This window comes from Bombus vosnesenskii, unplaced genomic scaffold (genome assembly GCF_011952255.1).
Source record: "Bombus vosnesenskii isolate JDL3184/JDL3185 unplaced genomic scaffold, Bvos_JDL3184-5_v1.1 scf7180000013263, whole genome shotgun sequence".
Classification (NCBI taxonomy): Eukaryota; Metazoa; Arthropoda; class Insecta; order Hymenoptera; family Apidae; genus Bombus; species Bombus vosnesenskii.
Window position 1 is genome coordinate 8,585,403 of NW_022882923.1, and position 24,080 is coordinate 8,609,482.

The following is a 24,080-nucleotide window of genomic DNA, read 5'->3' on the forward strand; positions in this document are numbered from 1 at the left end:
CGTTTCCGTGGTATTCTTCGGATTCTCTCTGTTTCCGCCAACCGTGTCCATCCTACTTGGAACGGAGACACACACTGCTGGCAGATAATCTGTCGTGTCGCGATAAATATCCCTGAATGAATGGCCAGCTTCTGAAACATCAGGAATTTCGGTAATAAAGCAACGGAATAGGAAGCACGGAGGAGACAGTTGCAGCGGTGCGAACAAATCTGGAAAAAACCAACGAGAAAGGAATTGTAGCAGTAAAAAAAGCTGCTTGAGAACGGTGGAAAAAGGAACGGCAGCGTCGAAAGAGAAAGCTGGAGAACGATAAAGGAAATAAAGCTGCGGAGATAAAACAAACACCAGCGAAGCAGAAAAAAGGAATTGCAGCTGTAAAAAAGCAGTGCGGATCTAAAAAAGAATTCCAGCTATAAAAGGAATAGCGAAAGGACGGTAAAAACTCGGATTCCAGAAATCAAACAAACAACGCAAGAACGAAATTCGAGCAATAAAAACAGCGGCAGAGAGGCAGGAAAAATGGAATAAAGAGAAGCAATAAAAAAAGATCACGACGCTATGATACTACCCGAAAAAGTATCGATAAAAGAGAATTGTATTGGCAATGTTAAATAAAACAGCGGCGATGGGTAAAAGGAAGAACAAGAAAGCGAGAAAATATTGAAACGAAGAACCGAGATTAACTCGACGGATGTTGCGCGTTTGGCAGATTTCTACGATCTTGCTGTATCTCGAAGATTACTACTGCATCGTCTAAATCAGCAACGCGTATAGATTTCGATGAGAAAAAAATCGACGGACGAACGATGACGGCGGCGGTGTAGATCGGAGAATGGAAAGGAACGAGTTTCGCCGAGTTATCGTCGCTGCCGTTGTTCGCGTACGTCATTCGATGTTCTAAGAGGATTAAAATTCGATCTCGTTGGCGTCGTTATCGTTAGCCCCCTGGTATTATTAACGTTTAGCCGTTAAAAAACATCCGACCGGCGATAAACGGTTATAACGAGGCGGTGCGAACTGCTCGGGGTGGTCCAGGGAGCTCGGTATTCGAGGAAGTTATCCGATCGTTCCAAATATAGTACAAAAGATCCGCGAGGTTGAATGCCGCGAGGAAAAAAGAAGGAAAAGAAGAAAGATAACTGGAGCGAGAGGAAACGAAAGCCATATGGCCCTCTCTCGACGCGGAGCGTGCCTATGTGGTGTCTAGGAAAGAAACGCGGTGGCTGTTCCGCGGAAGGAGGGAAGTTTGGGCAACCCTCCGTGAAATATGGAGCTGCTAGGCCTCGGCAAGGAAAGTTACGAGGCACGCGAGACTCTCTCCACCGAGAGCGTTATTGCCGCAAAAGACACGAGTATATCACCCACGCTATTCCTACCTTCTTCCTCCTCTCTTTTCCGATGGAAAACGCGTTCCCGGCATTTAACGCGACCCCGAAGCGCGAACGACGAACAGCTTATCGTCGTCCAGATTAGAGACGTATAAATTACGACCGCTGTTACGAACGCCCGATTCCACGTTGCACCGACGTCGCTTTCTCTTCCTAGTTTTCCCTCTTTTCCCTCGTTTTCCTCCTTTTCGAAATAGGGGGCGAAATCCTCCTAGCCACGAACGAATCACGAACCAGACCACTAATGGTCGAACTATTTTGACGCACGCGATCACTCTGCGACGCGTTTGTCACCGCGACAGGATAAGAGAAACGTGGATTACCATTAGCATATCACCTGCACCGGTGTAGTAGGTACTCTTCTTCGTTGCTTTTGCTTTTTCTTTCGTTTCGTTTCGTCTCGTTTCGTTTCGTTTCGTTTCTTTGGGAGGAGAGGGCCGGCGGTACACCGGCGAAAATTTGCTAACAGCATGTTCGTCGTACCGAACAAGTTTGTTCGCTTCCTTCCGAGATGAAAAAAGGGAGGGGGGCGGGGAGCAGGTCCACGAAACTTCTTAGGATCGCGTGACTGATCACTGATGGACTTGACAAGGGTAGAGGACGCCATTAGCTTTATCATCGACTCCGCAACTAGCTCGGAATTTCGCCTCTCCTTCCATTACGCGTTTTACCGTTACACCGAATTCCGATAGTTTGACAAATTCGTCGCTTCTCTTTCTTCCTTCCTTCGTTCGATAGCTAATCTAGAATCGAGAGCAGACAGAGCGAGAAAGACGAAGAAATCGCGGAAGGGAAGAGGCGATTGTCGAGGATTCTTTTCGTACGAGTCGTTAAGCGTCTACTTCCTGTGCGTGAACCCAACTATTTCACAGCTAAACGCGTTCGTGGCAAGTGCCGCGTGCGCTGGCAATTTTCACTATCTCCGATAATCGCTGATTAGAGGGAGAAGGAACGAGAAACGGGAAGTTTAATTTTCATGTAGTCGGTTGATCGAGGAAAAAAAGGTGTTGCGCAACTGGTTCAAGTTCTTAAAAGGTATATATTTGCAAATACGACGTACGAGTCGATAGCTGGCAACGCTAACTAAAGGAAAACGAAACAAAAGAAGTCTCCAGTCGATTACGCTGACTGCGCCTCGCGAGATTTGCTCAGCTCAAAGTTATAATTATCGTACGGCTCGATATAACGCTCCATCGGCTCTAATGGCTCGTACGTTCTTAATTAAGCTCGAAGGCAAATCGAACCTTCGTTTGGACTTGAGACTCGGTCGCTGCAGCTCGGTTCGCGCAGTTCGCGCGACTTACTTTCACCTGGTGGAAACGACCGCGTGTACTCGCTTGCGAAATCACCGCGGGGTTCTCCGCATCGATAGCGAGCCTCTATTTCCACTCGCGAGAAGAAACGTATATAGCGCACGCGGACGGCTAATACGGAATTATTGCACGAGTTAAAACGCGCACGGTCGTGTATCGTGGGAAATTTCGCGTTTCCGTTGATTAGTTGGCAACCTATGAACGTTTCACTGTCGCGATTGACCAGCCACGTAAAGCTATTTTTCGTCGTTGCTGTGCACGCGTGTTCCGATCAACTGTCGTTTTCGCGAACGACACGCATCCCAAGACAGAGACGCGTACGCTCGTAAGGATCTACGAAAGTATACGAAAGAACGCTTCCAGGACACGTTTTACGAGTGCGAAAGCAAGTGCGTTACGCGAAACGTTTTGAGATTTCGTTAGCTTATTTCGTTAGTTAGAAAATTTTATATATCAGACTCGACTATCGTAGTCGATGATATATTCGTATCGACGAAATTTGAAGCAAATTTAACGATATACGGGAAAGTTAGAAGAGACGCGTTCGTTCGCATTAGCGCGAGTTGCCGAAGGCCGGCAAACCGGTGCATTTTCGCGAGTGAAACAAAAATATAGAGGGCATTTGGACGAAGCCGCACGATCACAACCACCGTCGACATTATCGTTTTTAATTACGGCCACCACTGGGAAAAAGGGAAGCCCCGAGGAGCGGCACGAATTACAGCTAGCGCCGAGACGTCAAAAAAATTCTATTATTCTCGATTCGCCGTCCTACTCGTTCCTTCTTAGGAAACGAGGCGAACTTGGCAGAAATAAGAGAAATACGAAGAACGGGGAACGTTCTATATTCAAAGGGTTGTTTTTTTCAAATTCGTGCCACCGTCGACCAACCGCGGTAAAATCCGACAACAAGGTCTCGACGAAATCCTTGGAAAATAAATCTAACCACCGCGTTCTCTTTCTGTCTCTCCTTATCCGAGCGACCTTCTTATTCTCTTCTTTTTTTTTCTGCCCCTCTTTCTCGTATTTGGCCGAGATCTTCTTAAATTCATCGGAAACAGAATTTGTCTCGCAGACGTCTTTTGCGGTTTGCCATTCGCGACATCGAACAGCGACGAAAGAAAAAGTTAGGGCAGAAAAATACCGGGTTACGTTGGCAGCGACGTGGCGCCCGGAGAGTTTCGGAAAAATAAAAGTAAGCGTCGTCCAGAGTGGCGATCGCCCAAGGTATAATAATTTCGGAGAACTTTCTCTCCTCCCTCATCTTTCGCTCTATATATTTTTCTTCTCGCTCGTCCCCGAGCTATACGTCTTTCCTTTGTTACGTTTACGAGTCTCCTCGGATCCGAAGTAAAATCTCCACCCTGTGCCACGCTTCCATCCTCCCCTGTTCTTTGCTCCACCCCTTTCCCCCGCCCCTTCCTTGCTTACCGTTCGTCGTCTCTGCAGAGTGCAGCCGTGAAATAAATCCGTATATTCCGGAGGGTCTTAAATTCAACCGGAAATAGAATTTGTCCCGAAGCGGTCGCGGAAGCCAATGGCGCGAGGAGAGGCCCGCGAAGAAACTCGAGGAAACTCGAAGAAATCGAGAGGCAGAGAAAAAGCAGAGCCCATCGGGGGAACCGGTAAGGTCGCGCGAACCGTTTCCAAGGAGGAAAGAGTAGGAGAAATAGGAAGCTCGCGCGCGTTCACTTTCTTTCCGAAGCGTCATCGCTGAGAGAAAGAAATACCGGGGGGCTGAAACGAGTCTGACAGGATTCACGATCGGTGATCGGTGATTGAAATATTCGCGTTGTATTTTACGAGCAAACGTAAACGAAATGACGTCGCGTAGCGATGAAGCGCCATGGAAGGTACGAAAGAGTCGGGATTTCAGGTCGAAAGTTTCAAATATCGATGGTTACACGTCTCTCGTTCGTCCGTTTCACCCTGGTAAAAGTTCAAAGGACGTTTTATAATACTCTGGCCGAGAACGCCGAGAACGTCGAGAAGAAGTGCTCGTTAGAAGCAGCGGCGAACGTCGTGTAGCCTACGGTTGCACCTGTTCGAGTACTATTAGAGACGGCTTAAAATTTTCACGAACCTCTCGAGAGCCTGGCTTCTCTCGGCTGCCGAAATCTGCAATTTGGCGGGATCCATCGTAAGCAGGTACTTGGAAAGAAAGTGTACGTTGCAAGAGAATAGAAAAAGAAGGAGGCCTTTGCACGCTGAAGAAGGTGGCCAACCACCTCCGGAGTAGGCGAGACCCCGCTCCGCAGACGAGATCCTCCTCGTCGCGTTTACATCTGCTCCGAAGGAAGGAAAAGCAACGGAGAGAAAAAAACAGGGGAAAAAATGGGAAATCGTGGCTTATCAAAGGAAGGCTAGATACTCACCCCCCGTGAAAACTGCCGCCCTTCTCACAGGTTTCGCGCTCCTTCTCGAGCGCGGTCTTCTCCTCGTCTCTCTCTCTCTCTCTCTCTCTCTCGAGACGCCGAGCTGTTTTCGGCAATTGCTACTGGGTCTTGTCAAAAAGTTGAAAGAGAGAGGCTGTTGAAAAGAGGCACTACGGGTTTCTAGCCCGGCCGTGGCTGGCAAGGACGACGAGAAGAGAGTATATAGAGGGCGAGAGAAGAGAGAGCGAACGAACGAGAGGCGGAGGAGGAGGAGGAGGAGGACATCTTAAATTTTTTACGAGGCCACTCGTGAGCAATGGCAATGGAAGAAGGCGGCAAGCACCACCGCGTAGACCTAGGAGGCGCTGTGCACAGCTACCAGCAGCGTTTCACCGAAGTCTGCAATTTCGCGGATGCATCTTGGCCGGTCTGGCTAGAGCAAGAGAACGCGAGGGAAGGAGGAGAAGGTCTTTGCCCGCTTTAGAAGAACTCCTAAAGCGCGCCTTCTACCTCCCCTTCTCCCTCGGCCCACCTTCCCACTCTCTACTATATTTTAGTACTCTAGAATTTCGTGCTTCCTCCAGCCCTCTGCCCAACCCTCGCCACCTCTTCGTTTTCGAACCCCCGACTCTTCTATACGAACCTCTCTATCTCCTCTTTCCTCCATTCCCTTCTCTTCTTTGCTCTTCTTTATTCTTCTTTATTCTTCTTTCCTCCCGTCTTTTGCATCCCTTCTATTCGCTTCTCTTTCCTCCTCTCTTTTTCCCTTGTTCGTCCCTTTCCGTCGAAGAATAGCAGCGAGACGCCGTGCCGGCCAGACCTTGCGGCCTACCAGAGCGAACGAGATCAACTCGCAGCGAAACCTTGGTCGAACGAAGACGCTCGATCTCTGTCGGTCGCGCGTTCTGTCTCGCGGTTCTACGTGTGCCCGAGAGAGGCGAGAGAGACGGATAAACGCATGGTATTGATCCTGAAACCCCTTGCTCCTCGTCCCATCCTAGCTAGCACCCCTTCCGCTACATCGACGAACCCCAAAGTTGCGTTCACACACACACACACGCGCGCGCGCGCGCGCGCTCTTACTCGCTCGCTCGCCACTCTTCCTACCCTTTTCTTCCTGCTTTCGGCATTTCTTCCCTTTAGACTCGGCTAGATGACGGGTGCAACGAGTTACGCGAATTTCACCGAGCTTGGATGCGTGTTCAAGGTTGACCTTGAACTTGAAGTTACTCACCAACCGTGTATGCACCGCGCTTTTGTCGCGCGGACGTTTCTCCTCTCCCACTTGCCCCTTTTTCCACGCGCATTTTCCCTCTGCCACGCGCATTTCCATCTCGCGTAGAACAGCTTTTATCCCGGTAGTCGTCCCGTTTCGGTGACGATGGATACGCGTCGTTATCACGCGGACGAGATCGTCACGAGGAAACAACAGTGCGACCGACGATAGACGGAGGTCTTAAAACCTCCAAAATTTCACAGTGTCGGAACGCTCGAGACTTCTTTCCCGCTTTCTTTCTCTCGTGCGAATTTTTCTGCAAAATTTCCTGCTCGTACGAAACAGCATTTATCCCGGTAGTTATTCGACTCGAAGAACGATCGACACGCTCGAGCGTAGTAAGAGATCGTTACGAGGAAACGAAATAATAGTCGGCGATGCTAGAAGATAGAGGTCTTGGCCAAAGCTTCGCGAACTTGGAACACGCGGTCGTCCGTATGCCGCGTATCGCGTCATTTGGCACGCTCCGAGAAATATCGGAGAAACAATGATCCCTGCAGAGTCATCGGACTTAACGGTACAGGTGCCAAACGGCCGTCGATCGTGGTCGTTAACGGACGAATCGGGGCTCGGGCCAATATTCGGTAGTCGATTTTCACGAGTCGTCGAAAACGTTCGATCGTACGGTGGAACGGGGGACGAACGATCGGTCACGTTTGCCACAAAAGAAGCTCGTTTCCACTCGATGAATCTCTGTATACGAGGGGGTACGAGTTTATTCGACTTTATTCGGTGTCGAGCGAGGGTGGAAGACTACTTGCAGCAGCCGGATGAAAGTAAACCACTCGGTAAAGCCGCGCAAGAGCGTCTCCAAAGTTTCCCGTTTGGCTCGGGGTTTAACTCGATCGAAGCCGCCTGTCGTTTTTAACCTTCGGAACGAAACTTTCCTACGACGATCGTTCGCCACCAAAGAAATTTATCGTCGGTCCTCCTCCTTTTATGTTTCGTATAGACGAAATCCTGTTTCGTGGTGTGAGCACCAAGTCACATTTTCCGTATCTCATGTGGGAGAAATTTTCAAAGTGCCGCGGTAAGCAAATCGCTGGTTTTCGAACGCCTGACTTCTACGTGCTTTGGCGCAGAACGTTCTTACCCGTTGTAGTATCGTCGAACGCTACTTGCAGCTTTGCGCTCTTCTCTAGCGTCCAAGTAAAAGATGGTGTAAAAGCGCGACGTCCGTTCGAAAACAGGTTCCGTAAATTTGTAAAGTTTTAGCGAACCGGTGCGCCATTTAAAACCACCGAAGTAAGAAACAAAGAGACAAAAAGAGTCAGATACGAGGGATGGAAAGCGTATAAAACGGTATCCCACTAGTTAGACGGACTCGATCGTCGCGACCGCGGAGCACAGCCAAAAAACGACCGTGCCGTTGTTTCCATTTAGGGATGTCATTAGAGTCGCGCGCTTCGTATCTCGACGAAAGGAGATGGAAATAGAGTCGGCGGTCCGTGTTCGGTCGGCGGAGATATCAGAAAGAAGGTGGTAGAAGGGTAGAGACGACCGAATGGGGAAGGATATTTCGCGGATTTTAATTAATGCGGTTCATCTTTGTTTCTTTCAGACGAGCCAGCCCGTGGAGCGTGGAGCGCGCGTCTATGAGAAAATTCAGGCGTTGACGGGAAGAAGAGACGAAAACCAGGAGGAGAAAAGTACAAAAAAGAAGGAGAAGAAAAAAAAAATACAGAGAGGCAGAGCAAAGGGGAAATGCGACGAATCTCGGCTCGTCGTTAAGGGAAGCTGCCTTTTATAAGTGAGAGGAAAGGGGGGCGGGGGGGAAATCGAACGGGATATTCGCGGCGGTCGTGCAAGAGCGGTACCTGACTACTTCCGGTACGATCGCGAGTGGTAAATGCGGCCAAGTCCACGTCCGTCGTGTGTTTCGTGCAACCGAGAGCCTATCAATCGCGAAAAACCCCAGATCTACAACGAGCTTTCAACGAGCGGCCTAATCGCTGTTAATGGCATAGAAGGTATTCGGTGGCGATCGTTTCTTTTTTCAAGAGAGAAGGAGGAAGAAAGTCGACTGGCGAGTACAGCGAGCGACAGTAACTCGTGGACGGACAATAACGAAGAGGAGGGTGAAGAGGAAGAAGGGGTGGTGCGCGCTTTATTCGAGAAGCGAAGCTACTTTTCGGAAGGGTAAGAAACGCCGGTGGGCTGCACGGCACATCTGGAAGGGTTGCGCGACCTGGAGCAGGAGCAAGAGGAAGAGGAGGCAGGAGGAGGAGGAGGAGGTGGAGGAGAAGGAGGAGGTGGTTGTAGCGTTGAAGCTGGAGGAGTCGGGAGGCTACGAGGGTGGTTGCACGTCGTCGTCGCGTGACGTGCGGAAAGAGCAGACGAAGCGTGGAGGAGGCATGAGGAGGAGAGAGTGACGACGCTGCCGGTGCTGCAGCCTCGCACAGATCGTGAGAGGACCGGCGGCCCCACGGTGGGGCTACGATAAGAATGGCCCCCTTCAATATGGCGGGCGTAGCAGGCCTTCTAGCCACCTGCGCCGCCGCTGCTGCTTCCGCTGCCCACCTTCTGCCGTTGCTGCTGTTGCTGATCTGCCCGCGAGGGACCCACGCGGAACAAGGTAACCCTCTGTTCTTCCCTTCTCTTCTCTTCTCTTCTACTTTCTTCTCTCTCTTTCTTTCTTTCTATACAGGTTGATCCAAAGACGTGTATCGTCGCGGAGTACACTCGAGGAAAGTTGGTAACGCGTGCGAAAAGTCGATCGATAGAATTTTGCATCATCTTCTTGTACTGGAACTAGAGTTGCTCGAAACTTTTGTTATTTCTCGCTTTCTTTGGCAAAATTGACGGGTGTGCACGAATTCTAAGAGCAAAGTTTATCGATCGTCGAGACGCTTAAAATCTCGAATATTCCAACATCGCCTGTCCATTGATGTTTTCTAAAAGAACGGGAATGGAATCAAAGCTGTCACCGTCAAGGTTTAAACGACGAGAAAACGAACGGCACGAACTGATCGAACCGCTATCGAAATTATCGTAGTAGAGTTAAATTGCTAAAAACAGAGATTTAAAAAACGATTAATAGTCATTTTGTTGTTCGATATTTTTCGATACGTCGATTGAATCACCCTGTACAAACTGTACTTTGCTCTATCTAAGGATCATAAAGCTAGATGATAGTCTAGGACGACACCTCGGGACACGATACGCGAATGCGATTGCTACTTCCTTCTGTATACTTAGCTAGATGCATCGATTAAGTTGTACGCCTGCCGCCAGACCTACCCCTCTCCCTATCGGGAACGATTGCGATAGAAAGTCTCCGACGTTACAACGCACTGGTGTTTGAAATCGTTTTATGGACGACATAATTACTAGCTTCCTCGGAGAACTCCGAGATACGTTGTCTACTTTTTTCTTCTTTTCGAAACGGCGACTAGAGGTCGACCGATAGATTCCTCGATACGACCACCGTTGATCGTTTGCTTGTAAATAAGTTAATTAACGTTGAAGCGACGGCAACTAATGGAATGTCGTTTATCCGGAAACGTTATTTCTCGACGTTGCTTCGACGCGCCTAAACGGCGTTACTTGGGCAGCTGTTGGTCGATCGGAATCTGTTCGAATCATCGGAAAGAAATTTTAGAAACGCGATTACCCTTTCGTAACGACGGAATGAGATTTTACCGTGTGTACGATACGAGAATCGACGCTTTACCACGCATCGTGCAGATTGGTCTGGTCTTTCCGTGGGTTTAGCGATTCGCGCAAATCGATATGCACCGATATGCACGCTCGGTTCCATCGAAGATGCAGGGAATCAACCTGCTGCGAGAGAACTTGCCCCGTGTTAGCCAAGACTATGTAGAACCCTCGAACGTACGCGACTTGATCGGTATTCTCGTAGGTGGCCTGGCGCAGCGATATTTACCGAGAACTCGATCGATCTATATCCTGTCGGATATTCGTTCGACTCAACTCGGCGGAGCTCGAACTCGAAGACTGCGTCCCAAATTTTCCGCTCGATCGACCAAACGGGAAAATATCCGATGGTAACGATATTTTATAACGATAACAGCGCGTCCCTGTTTTAATCCTTTACGATCGACGATTCAAACCACGAAGACCCTTGGGATCGCTTTTAAACGATTCGAGTATGCCAAGTACGGACGTATCGTGATCTATAACCGCGGCAGAAATTTATTCGAGCGATAGGAACGAGGGCTTTTTAGGAAGGTTTCTCGGAGATGGTCGTGGTGAGCTATCCGGAACGTTTTCCATATTTATGCGGAAAGAAGCTGGCGCCGCAGGGTTTTCGATGGGTCCGTTTCTGCACCCCTTCATCCCTCTTTCGTCGGGAATAACGATAATTTCGTAATGTGGGCCAATCTTCCGAATTGCGGGATCGTTCGAGGTGCCGGTAGTTAGTGCTGCGGCATTAAAAGGGGATCATTTCGACGCGCTCTCTAGACAGGAAGGAAGGAGGCAAACGGTGGGCATATATAGACTCCTCTTCGAAATTGGCCGGCAAACTCAGCAGGGCCTGTTTACTCTACGTGAGCCGATTTCTAGATGAAGGGTCTTGGTGGCGTTTTTCGATGCGCGCTGTGTTTCTTCTCGACACCGATCGCTAAGAAGACCGCGTCTCTCTTCCCACCGATAGATTCTCGTCACGAACGTCCGTTACCGTTTTGAAAAACCCGAGCAACCGATATCGTCGAATTTTTTAACCTTTATCCGCGTTGAAAATCTATGTCGGTTTCGCGACTTTACGACTAGAAAGCGATATTTCGATATAAAGCGGCAAGAGACGGGAAGAACCTGTCGACGACAGTCCAGTCAAAGCTGGTAAACGTTAAAACGAACGACGATGTCTTCGATACTCCAGCGACCTTCGTTACATTGATATCGTCACGAGCGAAGAGAACCTGAATTTCGAATCGTAAATCTACTCCGTTATAAAAAATGGGCAATGCCAAGTTGTTCCCTCGTGGTCCTGGAACGAAATCTCGATGGATTAATAAAAATTCCCGTCTTGGACGTATCGTTGTACGATTTTTACGGGACGTCCGCGGTGGGTTTCGTGGCCGAGTACTTCTGCGGCAAGTTTTGATACCGCGATCGCCCGGGAGTTTCCTCGCTGCGATGAGAACTTTGGGCGTTTAATGGAACTTGTCAAGAATACGCATCCCCGGTGGACCGTGTCCGCGCAATGAAGACGGCTAACTTGGTTTCCTTCGACCTGCGCGAAATCCGAGCTCCTTGTTACCCTTGCCTATTGGATATCTCGACTTCGTGCTTTGCTCTCCGCTTCTCCCGTTATATCTCTGAATTTCATTCTTCGACCGGATCCCTGAAAGGTCGACTACTCGTATTACAGTATCCGCTGGTCGACTCGTAAACAGCGGGTCTCTTCGACGATAAACTTTGCGGCTAAGCGAATTTGTCGAGCCAGCAGCCTTCTAACCGATCTCACCGCAGACTCTCTCCGCCAGACACGGAGCCGATTTTCGAGAGGAATCCGATGGAAACGCGAAATCAGTTTTGGTACGCGAGATCCGAACGCAGAGTCTCTCGGAGTCTTTGGTTCCTTCTATGAAATCGGGCGAACCCTCGGAGGGTTCGAACGGTATAACACGGTGGCTGAAATTCGATTACTTTCTGGAACGACGAGCAAGCCACTCGGTGTTCCACGGTTCGTTCGCTACGTGGACACGCTTAGAGCTCTATCACTTTGTCCTTCCACCCTCGAATCTGTCCTTTCGATTTCCCTTTAACAGTGGACCGTAACGGCGCCCGACCAAACTGACAGATCGGATCGTCTAATACGATTCCGTCCTACTCGTTTCGTTCGTATACTCTGGTTATTCAACAGCCAAATAAAGACGAAAATGCAACGTACCGTCCGCAAATTTGCCCGCGCGTAGCATGTACCTGCGTTATCGCTTTCAAAGCACGAGACTCGTAACCGACACTCGACGTTTCCTTCGACGCGTTGAATCGCCAGTGGTCGGAAGCTCCGGTAGATTTTCCTCGCACGTGCCGCGACCAGGAAGAAGCAGAAGTAGAAGAAGAAGAAGAAGAAGAAGAAGAAGAAGCGCGGTAGTTTGGGAAAAAATTGGTCGAATGTGGCAAGAGTCGCGACGTGTCGCGGTCAGGGGTCCAACGGACGCCGCAGCAGCCGGTGGATGGCGAGCACGGTGACGGCGCGAACGGGAGCTGGTGCCGAAGCTGAGGCTGGAGCTGGAGCTGGAGCTGGAGCAGAAGCAGGAGCAACGGCGGGAGAAGTCTCGGGAGCAGGTCGAGCCACAAGGAGGCAGTCCTCTCTCGAACGAACCCGATTGCCTCCACGAAAAGGCAGAAAGACTCGTTCGAGCTGCGCCGAGCCTCTCCGCTGCTCCTTCCTCTTTCGGATCCCTCTTTCTCTCGATTCCCCCCGGCCCGGTCGGTCGGCCTCCTCTTCTCCTGCTTCGTCCCTGCCGGCTATATCCTCGTTTCTCTCTTATTCTTACTTGATCGGGGCCTTACGGTGAGTAAGAGACGCGGCAACGCCGCAGGAATGCCCGACCAGCCCACCGCGTGCATACCTGTACAGCCTACTACTCCGGTCCAGGTTCCAGCCGTGTACGAAGCCCGTGGCAGCATCCTATCGAGCTGACAAGGACAGACTGAAACTTGCCCCCTGCCGGTCGACCGACGAAGAGGCAGCCAGCAGGAACGCCGCAAAGAGAAAGCAAGACGGAGGAGAGCACGCTGGCTCTGCGATGCGTGTGCTGGCGCACCGTTTCTCTCCTTCTCTCCATCCTCCTTTTTCGCATTGGAGCGGAGTTTGCGTGTGCTCCGTCTTCCTCCGTGTGTGTCTCTTCTTACGGGAGAACGCCGCGCCGTACGTAGCTACGTGTGCCCGTTCCTGGCTTCGTGTCCTTTTGTACGCGCCTATGGTGCGCGCGTCCATGCCCGCGGATCCGGCAACAGGAGCGACGAGGAGGACTTACGGTTTTGCCGGGTGTGTGCGTGCGTGCGCGCGCCAGGCAACGATCACACGGACGAATGTAGGCTACTCTCATTGACCGAGCCTCTGAGAGAAGTATCGCTGCCGAGGACCGAGATGGAAGCCGAGACAAAAGGAAGAAGGAGACGACAGAGTCGTGCGATCCGTGTTGGACGATCGAAACGATCCTCGGCGAGAAAACCGGCGCCTTCGGTTTACGCCGATTCTCGATCGAGTCCGCTGGAATTTTCGAAGCGATAGTACCGCAATCTTGCACAGTTACGTTAATCCAGAGGGAATCGAAACGTTTTGCAGACAGACTCGTCGCTTGCTTTTTCCACGCGTCCCGCGTTTCCTACTTCCTTCCGCGATATTTCTCTCTTCCGCCTGACTCACACACACACACACACACACACACATACGCACGCGCGCGCATACACACGCGCTGTGATCCACGGACTCGATTTAAATTTTCGATATCTATCTCCGTGGCAGCGCAATATTCATCGTCGCATCGCCACCGGGTCACAAAGGTGCGGTATAACGGACCAGATTAAAAATCAATATTTCCCGCTGGAAACGCTTCGCTCGGGTCCGCGCCGCTCGGACATAACCACCGCGTCCTTTGCTTTTAATGCCAATCTTATTCGGTTTCGGGGCAGCAATAGCGATCAGTTTTCGCCGCAGCTGCCGCAATCGCTCCGCCGATAAAAGCGAGTCATCATCGGTGGTCCCTTTGCGAGCTCTGCCGATCCTCTTTCCGCGACAACTCGATCCACAGGGGACAAATGGGTTCTTCAGCCGCGGAAAACGTCCGGAAAAAAAAGCCCAGCTAGACGTTGGAACAAACATCGTTCAACGAACCCCAAACGAATTCGAAATCCCGATATTCCCATGTATTGCTCAGTGTGGTTTAACTCTTTATCGTTGGATCGATCACGCGTCGGACTATCTCTCCGTTGTGCTCGGTATAGAGATCCGGTGAAAGTGCCGCTCCTTCGGCCAGTTTCTTACTTTTCCTACGTCCGCGTCACATTCGATCTTGGTTCATCGTAGTTCGACCCGAGGCTCGACGCTTTGACGAACACGCGTAGCGAGGTAGAAAATAACGAGCCGTTTATCGTCGAGATATCTTACGCTTTTCGAATAGTATAGAAATAATATTTCTAATCGAATTTATACTTTTTGTTTCGTCTAGCGTTTATCCAGCATTTTCTTACGTTTCGAGATACGCTGTGAAACGTTTGTATTTCTCCCGTTCTCCACCTCTGCAGGTAAAGTTGCATCGTACGGGCTTTAAAACTTTCATTTCCTTCGGCTTCGAAACGCTAGGTAGAACATCTCTGATCGAGAAGAGCAACGCAGCGTCGTATTTTCCATTCTTTTTTCGCGACTCTTCTTTTCGACGACGTTGATCGGTTAACGATGGAAAAATTTCCGCGAAACGTCGTTCGTCGAACGACGACTTGGCCTGCCGCGGAGGATGCGTGGTGTGGTTGCGGCGATTTCAGGTACTCGTAGGAAGGCAGATCGCGAGAGACTGTTAGGCGGGTCTGTAACGCGGCGAAAAAGACGCGCGATGCTGGGCGTGTGCGTAACCCGGCGCAAAACGAGCATCGCGCGAGACGAAACGCGATATGCACGCACCGGGAACACGAGTGAGCATAAATTTTAATCGCCAAGAAAAATCTCGAGCAAGGAGGGACGAGGAAAGAACGAGGTTGAATAAGGAAAGGAGGAGACGGGTATAGAGATATATAGAGAGGTTAGGTATGCCGGCGAGTAAAACGCCTGGAATAGCGGGGCTCCAAGTACGACAACGACGTGCATCGAGGAGCCCGTATTACGTGTTTCTCGCTTTCGAGCGCTGCCAACAGCCGGGATTTGCACGATCTTGGTCGTGAACTTTCTTCCGTCGACGGATCAAACGCGACCGCGGTCTCTTTTTACGAAAAATCGACGTTGCCTTAACTGGCACGTACTGGCACGTACGTACGTACGTACGTACGTTTGCGCCAAGTTGGTTTCTTTGCGGAAAGAAAGGAGAGGCAACGCCGTGTATTTAGATATTATTCGTCTGGATAGTAGTTTCCACTTTGGGTAGGAGAAATTCGCGTAGAATCGAATGCATGTGTGCACGAGTGCGTGTATGTGTATGTAAACCCGAGAAGGAGAATATTTCAGCAGACGGACATCTCGATTCGGTGAGAAATAATACGGAAAAACGGAGAGAAATGGTCCCCCGAATGCAGCGTATATCCAAGCAGATATCGGTGCAACATTTTATACGTATTCTTTGTTGGTTCGCACCCCGTTTTCCGTCTCCGTTGCTCCCCTTTATCCAGTTTTGTCTCTCGGCCGCTTTTCTTCGATTTCTCTCCCCCGTAAAGTCTCTCGAGGCGTCGCGACGAGGGCGTGAGCGTCGGCTGGTTACATTTCCTAGCAGACCATTATTTCTCTCCTACACCCACGCCGTGCCTCGGCCTCACGGACGCATACACGCGCGAGAATCCACCGTAGAGGCACGCACACAGGTACACCGCATTTTCTCCCTTTTTACCCCTGCTACTACATTACCTTTTCCCGTGCAGAGAGTTAGGAGGGTGTCTCGCTGCATATTAATGAAAAAATTTGTGACTTCCCTCCGTCATCCAGCAGCCGCATCCGCGAAAAGAAGGCGGAGGAAGAGGGAGGGAGGGAGGGAGGGGGGGGGGGGACTTCTTTCTCTACCTGTGTACCAGACTGCGCCTATCCTCTTCGCTCCTTCTCTCACGACTCTTGCGTTCGCAATAAACGAACACACCGTGCCCGTGGTCGTCTGGTCGTCTCGCGTGCACGCGTATTCCAAAATAAATTTCAACCAGACGGCGGCGAGATTTCGCTCGCGCCGCACCTACTTCGCTCCATCGAATCCCGATACCGCTCGTCTGACTAGATCGTATCGATTCTGTCCTCTGTTCGCAGAATTATCCTTTCTCGATTACGCTTTCCTCGATGACGTCTCGCTTCTTCGGCTCTAACGTTTCGGTTATCGTTGCAACGAATGGACAGTTCCGACGAATCGAAAAGGTCGGCTTTGCTCGCGCGAAAAGCTCTCGAACTCGCGATGGTTTCTCTTAAAAGGAAAAATACGTTCTAATCGTATTTGGATTCGGGGACGGTCGCGCAGTCGAAGCGTCGCAAAGTACTCGCGGATCCTAGACGGACGACACGTGTTTTCGAATAAGAACGGAAATACCTTGTATCTTATCGTGTAGGGTCAAAGGCCGCGAAAAGTCGAAGGACACACAGGTGCCGGCGAAAAGGAGGAGGCAAGTAGATAAGAAAATACTGGTGGAGAACAGACACTGCGTTTCCCGGTATACGTCAGAGCCAATAGAATTTTACGAGGCAAGATAACCCAGGGCTGTTTTTCGTCCCATTGTACCCAAAGGCCACCATTAATAATACAGGTAGTTCGAGGCCAGTGATAATATGGCAGACTGCTGTAGCGAAGGAATATGGGCAAAAGAGGGAGCGAGAGGGAAATGGTCGGGGTGAGAGATACGGACGAAGAGAGGGATAGAAAAGTGGTAAAAGGAAGGGCCCTAAATTTTCCCTTTTCCAAGATAAAACGTTCCTTTCTTTCGTTTCTCGCCACCGCGTCTCTGTCTTCTCGTTTCGTGGTCGGGATAGGTCTATTAGCTCTGCTGGTGGCTTTTACGACTAACCAACTACCGTTACTTTTGCTTTTCGTTCGAGTTTGCATCGGGTCGCTGCGGGGAAACGGAATTCCTTGCGACTTCCTTATTTTCCGCTGCTTGGAAGGCAAAGGGAACGCTCTCTCGGTCCGATTAACACGTTCATTGCGTATTTTTAGCTTCGTACGTATCAGGACGCTTGCGGAAAAGCAAAGTAAATCCGACGATTAATTGGAAACTCGTGAATCCGTTGAAAACAGTTTTCGTAATTTACGCACCTTTTATGTACCCACGAACATAACGATCTGTACGAATTACCGCTTTGTAACAGAATGGCAGTAGCGAATTTGTCTGCCTTGACGCGAAAGGACTTGTAACGTTTCAAATAAATCTATGTACGTAAACTTGGACCGAGAAACCGCGCGTATCAACGACGAACTAGCGTAAAGGACGCGGCTGGGTAAAGTTTCTCGATGAGAAATCACTTTGCGAGATCCAACGATTCTCGTAACTCCGATATAATAACGACGGAAGAAAGAAACGGAGTCGCAGAAAAATTAGCAAGTTTCCCAGGAAATAAGACGTTAAGAGAGATCGGCGAGAACGTAATAAGGCTGTACAAGGTTCGGGTTCGCTGAATAAATGGAATGCCCAGATCTGGTACACGAAGGTCTCGCGCTTTGAAACGAGTTTGATATCGTGTTCGTGTAGAGCGCAGGTGCGCTTCGATGTATTTCTAAGACGGCATAATGGATCCGCGTTTAGGAGCAAACGGCTACGTTTAAGGGTACACGTTGAACGTGGCAGAAGCGTTCGACTCCGAGCACCGAAGCGAATTTCCGCGACAAGCTCGCGCCGCGTATTTCTGCGAAACTTTTAACCTTTCCCGCTTTCGGAACGGAATAGGATTCCACGAGTACCATCGATCACACACGCATCGCCTGCTAAAAATTAATAACCACCCAAGAGAGTGGAGACTCTCCTTTAACGTGGTTTCGCGTACGTATAGCTTTTTTATCGTTGGCACGCTGACCGCGGATTACGCTACTATATTTATAGATGAGAGAACTCATGCATATATATATATACACGCGAAGAACGATAGCATCTCGCGGATTATATTTTTCAATTATGATAATACCCGAGTGAACAGAGGATGGTCTCTGATCTCTCTCTCTCTCTCTCTCTCTCCTCTCTCTGGTCCTTGTCGTAGCCGCGTCGTCATTCGCGAATGGTAAACTGCAAATCTTCGTAATCCCCGTGAGATCGTAACAGCGGCGGCAGATTGTGCAGCCTCGATTCATCTTGTCGGTAGGTTCTGTCCGCGGTAATTATTTTTAATTCGGTCATCGGTAGACGAGCCGTGGAAGAAGAATCGAACGAGAGAAGGTTATCGAATTAAGGCGCGATAGGAAGAGGATATATCTAGGGCGACGGGTCTCTCCCTCCGTGGGATTACGATCCGGACTTTTCTTCGGACGCACACGATGCGGCGACAGAGGTGGGGTAACGCATATGGAGGCTGAATGGTAAAACGAAATAAGTTATGCGCGCGGATGACTCAGGTTTCTCGTTATTTCGGATCGTGTCGTAAAATCTCGGGCTTAACAACACGCGCGGGACTGTACCCCGCCTCGTGCTTCGGAATTAAAAGATTCCTGACAGAAGGGCGGGAGGAAGGTCGACGGGAAAAAAACCAGGGCGAATCGGGCGAAGCCGCAAATATTTTCTTCGGCCGCTAATGAACTCTGCCGTCCCTCTCATCGCCTCGACTATGCGGTGATTAACGGACAGTCTCTGGAAGAATCGAGACTTCTCGGAATATCGTTCCGTGGGAGACGTCGCTCCAGGTGTTTTCGACCGATTACGTTCCACGCGAAACGCTGCAGGAAATCATTCGTCGGACGTCTTATCCATCGGTCGTGAGTCAGACTCGGTCGAAGCCAGACTCGGGTCGATACTTGAACGATCAAATAATCCCGAAAACGACGAGCCGTTCGCCACCGCGCTCGTTTCAGGCCGCACAAAAGTCGCGTTGTTCACGAAATGTAGCGAATCGAGAGAAACACGTGGCTCGAGTGGCAGCGAAGCGAAAATAAAGAACGCTTTTGATACTCGCAGGGATTCGAACGAAAGAGAAGAGAAACGAGTAGCCGGCGAGAAGGTGGGGAGGAATAATCGTAATCTCAGGGCGGCTGTAAAAAGGCGGATAATGAGTGACCCGCTAATAAAATAATTATGATATTGGGAGGCCAGTAATAGATTCTCGGAACGCATTAACCGGTCGAGATAAATCGCGGTCGCGCAGGGTGTATAGCGTGTATACTGGAAAGAGAGAAAGCTGGTATAACGAACGCGCGCTGCCGAGGCACACACGAGTTTCTGTGCGAGTCGCTAAGTCCACGAGTGTGTAAGATCGTACAAGCGAGGATCGGTGCGGTGTGGTGCACAGAGAGAGAGAGAGAGAGAGAGAGAAAGAGAGAGAGAATATACGCGAGACGAGGCGAGCGATCGAGCACGTTGCAACAGCGTGTACGGAGCGAGTCGTTCTACTCGCTTGGTTGGTCGTCCGCGCGATTGCGGCTGTGAGCGGGCCGCGTGCCCGCGCGCACGCTGGTAGCGGTGCAACGTGTCGATGTCTAATATTCTCGGTATGTGAAATTACCGAGCGGCATAAATTGCCGATCGGACAGGTGGCCGACAAATGGAGTGGAGAAAACGGCCACATAGACGCACGAACGTTGGCAACCGCGTGCAACGTCTGCGCGACTCGACTACCGCGAATCGGAATAGTTTTTTCTCCCCATCTGCTCATTTTATTAATTAACTCGTGCGTTCGTTCCCGCTCGGTATAATCCGTGCAACGATAGACCCGAAGCGGTAACGATCCTCGAATACCTAACAGTATCGCGGCCGCGTAGAATTACTGATCCGCATAAATTTCCAATAAAGGTCTGGTGTGCCGAGCGACGCCGGTCTATCAATTTTCCAGCGATTTCCGCCGCGATCGCTTCGACGAATCGATGGATCCGTTGGGGGGAAAAAAAGAAAAAAAAAAAGAGGAAAAAGAAAAAAAAAACCAGCCCGACCAGCGACCGATGCGACGGTATAACGAGGAATTTCTAGTTGGCGGACGAGAGTTAGGAAGACAGGGGCCGAATAAAAAAACGGGGAAACGAGAGAAAGGACGAGGTAGAATAATCGGTCGCTTTTGTTTCGTGGACCCGTAGGATGATAACGGTCGATCGGACGTTTAGGACGATTAATTTGATTATTGTGGTCAGAGGCTAATTTGCATGCTAATGCGCAAGAGCGAAGAGCGGAATCCGTGGAAACGTGGAAGAACAGAGAAAAGGAAAAACGCAAGCTTATTTTCGTTGGGGCAGGTAGGCTCGCTGGCAAATTGCTCGACAAGAGGATCGCAGGAAGCGTCTTTTTGCGGTCGACGAGTTAGGTTCTCGTTGAACGCGAGTCCTAGTCTCTCTTAAACGGTTCTTTGAGATGATAAATTTGATTACCGTTGTTTCATCGGGGCCGATTCTTCGGCAAAGTCTGGCTCGGGTTGATTTAGATGCTAATGCGGTTGCGCGCGGCTCGCGAACCAAGACTGCGCGACGCGACGTTTCCAGGCAAAGGGTGGCGGGATAAATTAAAAACGAGGACGCTCGCAGGCGAGCGTCGTCGCCGGATAGTCGCGTTAAACGCCGGTCGGGTGAAATTTACGAGGCAGAAGGAGACGTCACGAGAGAATTTTATTTATCTCGCCGGGAGAACGTACATCACCGAGCACACGGAAACAAATAAGTATTTCGATGACTTGGCTTCGATCCAACGAATGATCGATGGCGCGTCACGGTACCGCTCTTTTCACCTTCGTCGCATTCTATATCGACCCTCTGGCTGACTGGCTGGCTGACTGGCTGACTGGCTGACTGGCTGACTGGCTGACTGGTTGGCTGGCTGGCCGGCTGGCCGGCTGCTGCTGTTCGTCGTACAACTGCTTTTTATCCAATTCGGTTTTCGTACACGCGCTTCTCGCTCGCCGCGCCGCTCATCGCGTTGTCTGTCGCTCCTGTGTCTTTGTCGCGAAACAAGCGCAGGACGAAAGAAGAAGATTGAAAGGGAAAGAGGCGGGGCGGGAATAAAAGCCAGGGCGAAGGTAGTCGAAGGGGCGGACGGGGGAAACAAAAGGGAGGGGGCTGCACTTGAAAAGCACAATTGAAATTCAAGATCCATATGCAAAGAGCCTCGCGAGAACCTGCGAGAGGAGGAGAAGAAGGAGAAAAGAAAAAGAGAAGAGGGCTAGATGGGCGAATTGGTAAGAGAGGGCAGACGATCGAAAGAGAGAAAATTGAGAGAGAGAGAGAGGAGAACGAAGCGAACCGGGTAATCTAACCTGTCGCGGACACGCAGTGTCCAAAGACGTTTGATCGTCGACTTGCGAGAGTCGTGGTTGGGACCCATATTGTTCGAATAATTGATTTAACACGTGTACATACATTATGCGCAAACGTAATAACGCTATGTAAATGGTAATTCCAACGATGGCTGCGTGCTGGCCCGTTCGGCCCGTCGTGGCGTGGGCCGGGCCACGTTCGGAGAGCTTCTTTCACCCTTCTCCCTCTGTTCCGGCTGTTCCCTTAGGCTCCCCATGCCGCCCAGTTGGACCCAAAGATATCGTGCACACGGTACCCGCGGGATCCCGCAGAGAACCAAGACTGGGCTTAAGTTTCCGAGCACCTCGTATTTTTTCCTCTTCTGCCAGACGACTTCGTCTATCCTTGTCCCTGGTTCGCGCCTCCTTTTCTCCGTTGCACTCGGACACGCAGCGATTCCTTCCACGGTGGGATCTCTCCTCTTGCCGAGAAATCCATTGGGAAATGCGTTTCCTCGGAACGCGGGAACGGTCGTGTGCCGAACGCGGCGCCTGACGCACGACGCGATCCACACGTCCGTCCGAGGTCGACGTATGCGGATCGATTCGAAGCAAGCTTCTCGGAGACAACTGGTATTCGAGATGCGATCGATACCGAGACGTTTGACGGCGAGCGTAATTAAAAGGATCTGGAAGGCTGTCGTTACTACCGAGGAGCCGAGCCGCGTGGCACCGTAGACGAGCCGACGATTAAGACCGGATTCTCTATCGATTCTCGGTGCTGCGTGGTTGCACGAATTTGGCAGCGGGGACCGACCAACCGATCGGCCGCGCTCCAAGCACGCCTGTTCGATGGGTCAACGACATCCTGGTGAACGGTTCGAGGTGCGATAGGATATGTCGGGGTAAAGGAGGAGGGAGAGGACGGGGGTAAAGGAGGGACTCGTTCGGGAGGAAAAAGAAGAGGAACCGGCGAAAGGAAGAGGGAAGAGAAGCAAGGGACAAGAGGGTGGCAAAGAAAGAAAGGAAGAGGACGGACGGCAGAGAAGGGAAAAGACGGAGAGAGAAAGAATGGCAAACGGTGGGGTGGCGAGAGGGGGCAGGGGAAGAGAGATCCTGACAAATTGGAAGGCCGTTAAGCCAAAGGCAGAGAGGTGTCGTTCGTTGCAAAGAGAAAAGAGCTTCGATGTTTGGCGAGGAGAGCTCGGTGAGCCGGGAAAAAGACGAGTCGCGCGACACTCGTGTCAGGACGATCCTCGTCCCGGCATTTTTAGAGCCGAAATAAAGTCGAGGAACGTATACCGTTGTATATTCGCTGACCGCGTACTCTACGGATCGTAGGTGGTCTCCTCTCACCGGCAATCTCGTCTTCTCTGCCTCCTGCCTCTCTCTCTCTCTCTCTCTCTCTCTCTCTCTCTATCGCTCTCGCCCTAGTCTTCTCTACCTTTGCCGAGATCCACCGAAACTCGTGCATCTCGGCCGAACGACGACTGCCTCTGGCGTACTTGTACAAACACCGATAATCGAACGCACACGCGTTTCTCCTTGCCAATCTCGACGCGCCACTACCGGCAGCTCTTCTATCGCGATTCTCTTTGACCTTTCGGACACGAAACTCGCGGATTCGCGTCTATGATCGATCGAACCGCCGAACCACGTAATATTTCCCTTCTCGTACGATCGCTGTCACGATCCTTCTGGAAAGCGCCTCGCGCCGGCTAAGAGATTGAATCGTCGGAGATTTACGTGGGTTACGATCGCGGAAAGGCAGCCTCGATAGTTCGAACGGCAGGGAAACACGCAACGCGAGTATTTCGACGAGTTCGTCTTTACGGGGCAGAGATAAGATCGGAAACGGGGACGGGTTTGCTCGACTTATACGCGAAACGTAAATTTCGCCACGAGATAACATCGACCATAACCTATTTCCGGCGAGACCGATCGAACTCTGCCTCGTACGGATTTTTCCCTTCCTCCGTCGAGTGTCTACTCGCGAAACGATTATTGCCCGATTCAGGGAATCGTCGAGACCAGTGTCACCACCGGTAATCCAGACAGACAGACACACAGACAGAGAGAGAGAGGGGGAGAGAGATGCACTTTGCTCTCGTGGTTCCTCGGACCTATGCGACGGTCGAAACAGACCGGGTAAATCGTGACATTTAAAAGATCAAGCTCCGGTGATCGACTTTCCGGCGTGTCGGTGCTAGTGAATGGCCAGCCACAGGACAGAGACGATCTCATATCGTGGAGGATCGAGTCTGGCTGATCTTGGAGGTTGTTCGGAGAAAGAGGCAACGCGCAGGTGTGCGTGCGCGCAGGAGGCGAAATCGTAATCTTAATCGCCTTGGAGTAGCCGCTCGTCTCGGATCGGGCAACAGGTTCCCCCGCGCGATTCAATCGTACCTCCGGTTATATACGTGCGAGAGCCGACCTCTTACAAGCATATGGTAAGAACAGGCTCGTTACGTCACTCATCCATCTCCTTCGTCGACCTCGGCTATTGATTTATCGTTCAACCGGGCATTCTCATTTCTTTCACCGAGTCGAGGTGGATGCGTGTGCGTGAGCGATCGTCTCCGATTAGAGGAACGCATTGTGCTCCGACGGAATCGAGACGATCGCGACTGCATCGACGTAGCTCGGGAGAAAGCCTCTTCTTGCGTAACGATAATTGGAAATCGAGCCCGTTTTTACGATAACAACCCCACACCGAGAACGGACATC

At 50.8% G+C, this 24,080-nt stretch overlaps 1 protein-coding gene across 17 annotated transcripts in view; it reads left to right on the forward strand.

Moving 5' to 3' along the window:
• The first annotated feature begins 7,910 nt into the window (after nt 1–7,910).
• The window catches only part of LOC117231509 (ephrin type-A receptor 5), a 59,737-nt gene continuing 43,567 nt past the window's right edge, over nt 7,911–24,080 (forward strand). For all 17 annotated transcript variants that reach the window (XM_033490021.1, XM_033490028.1, XM_033490072.1 and 14 more), the window contains exon 1: nt 7,911–8,927. In XM_033490021.1, the coding sequence (XP_033345912.1) occupies nt 8,798–8,927 (130 nt within the window). In that variant the 5' untranslated portion in view covers nt 7,911–8,797. The remainder of the gene's footprint in view (nt 8,928–24,080) is intronic.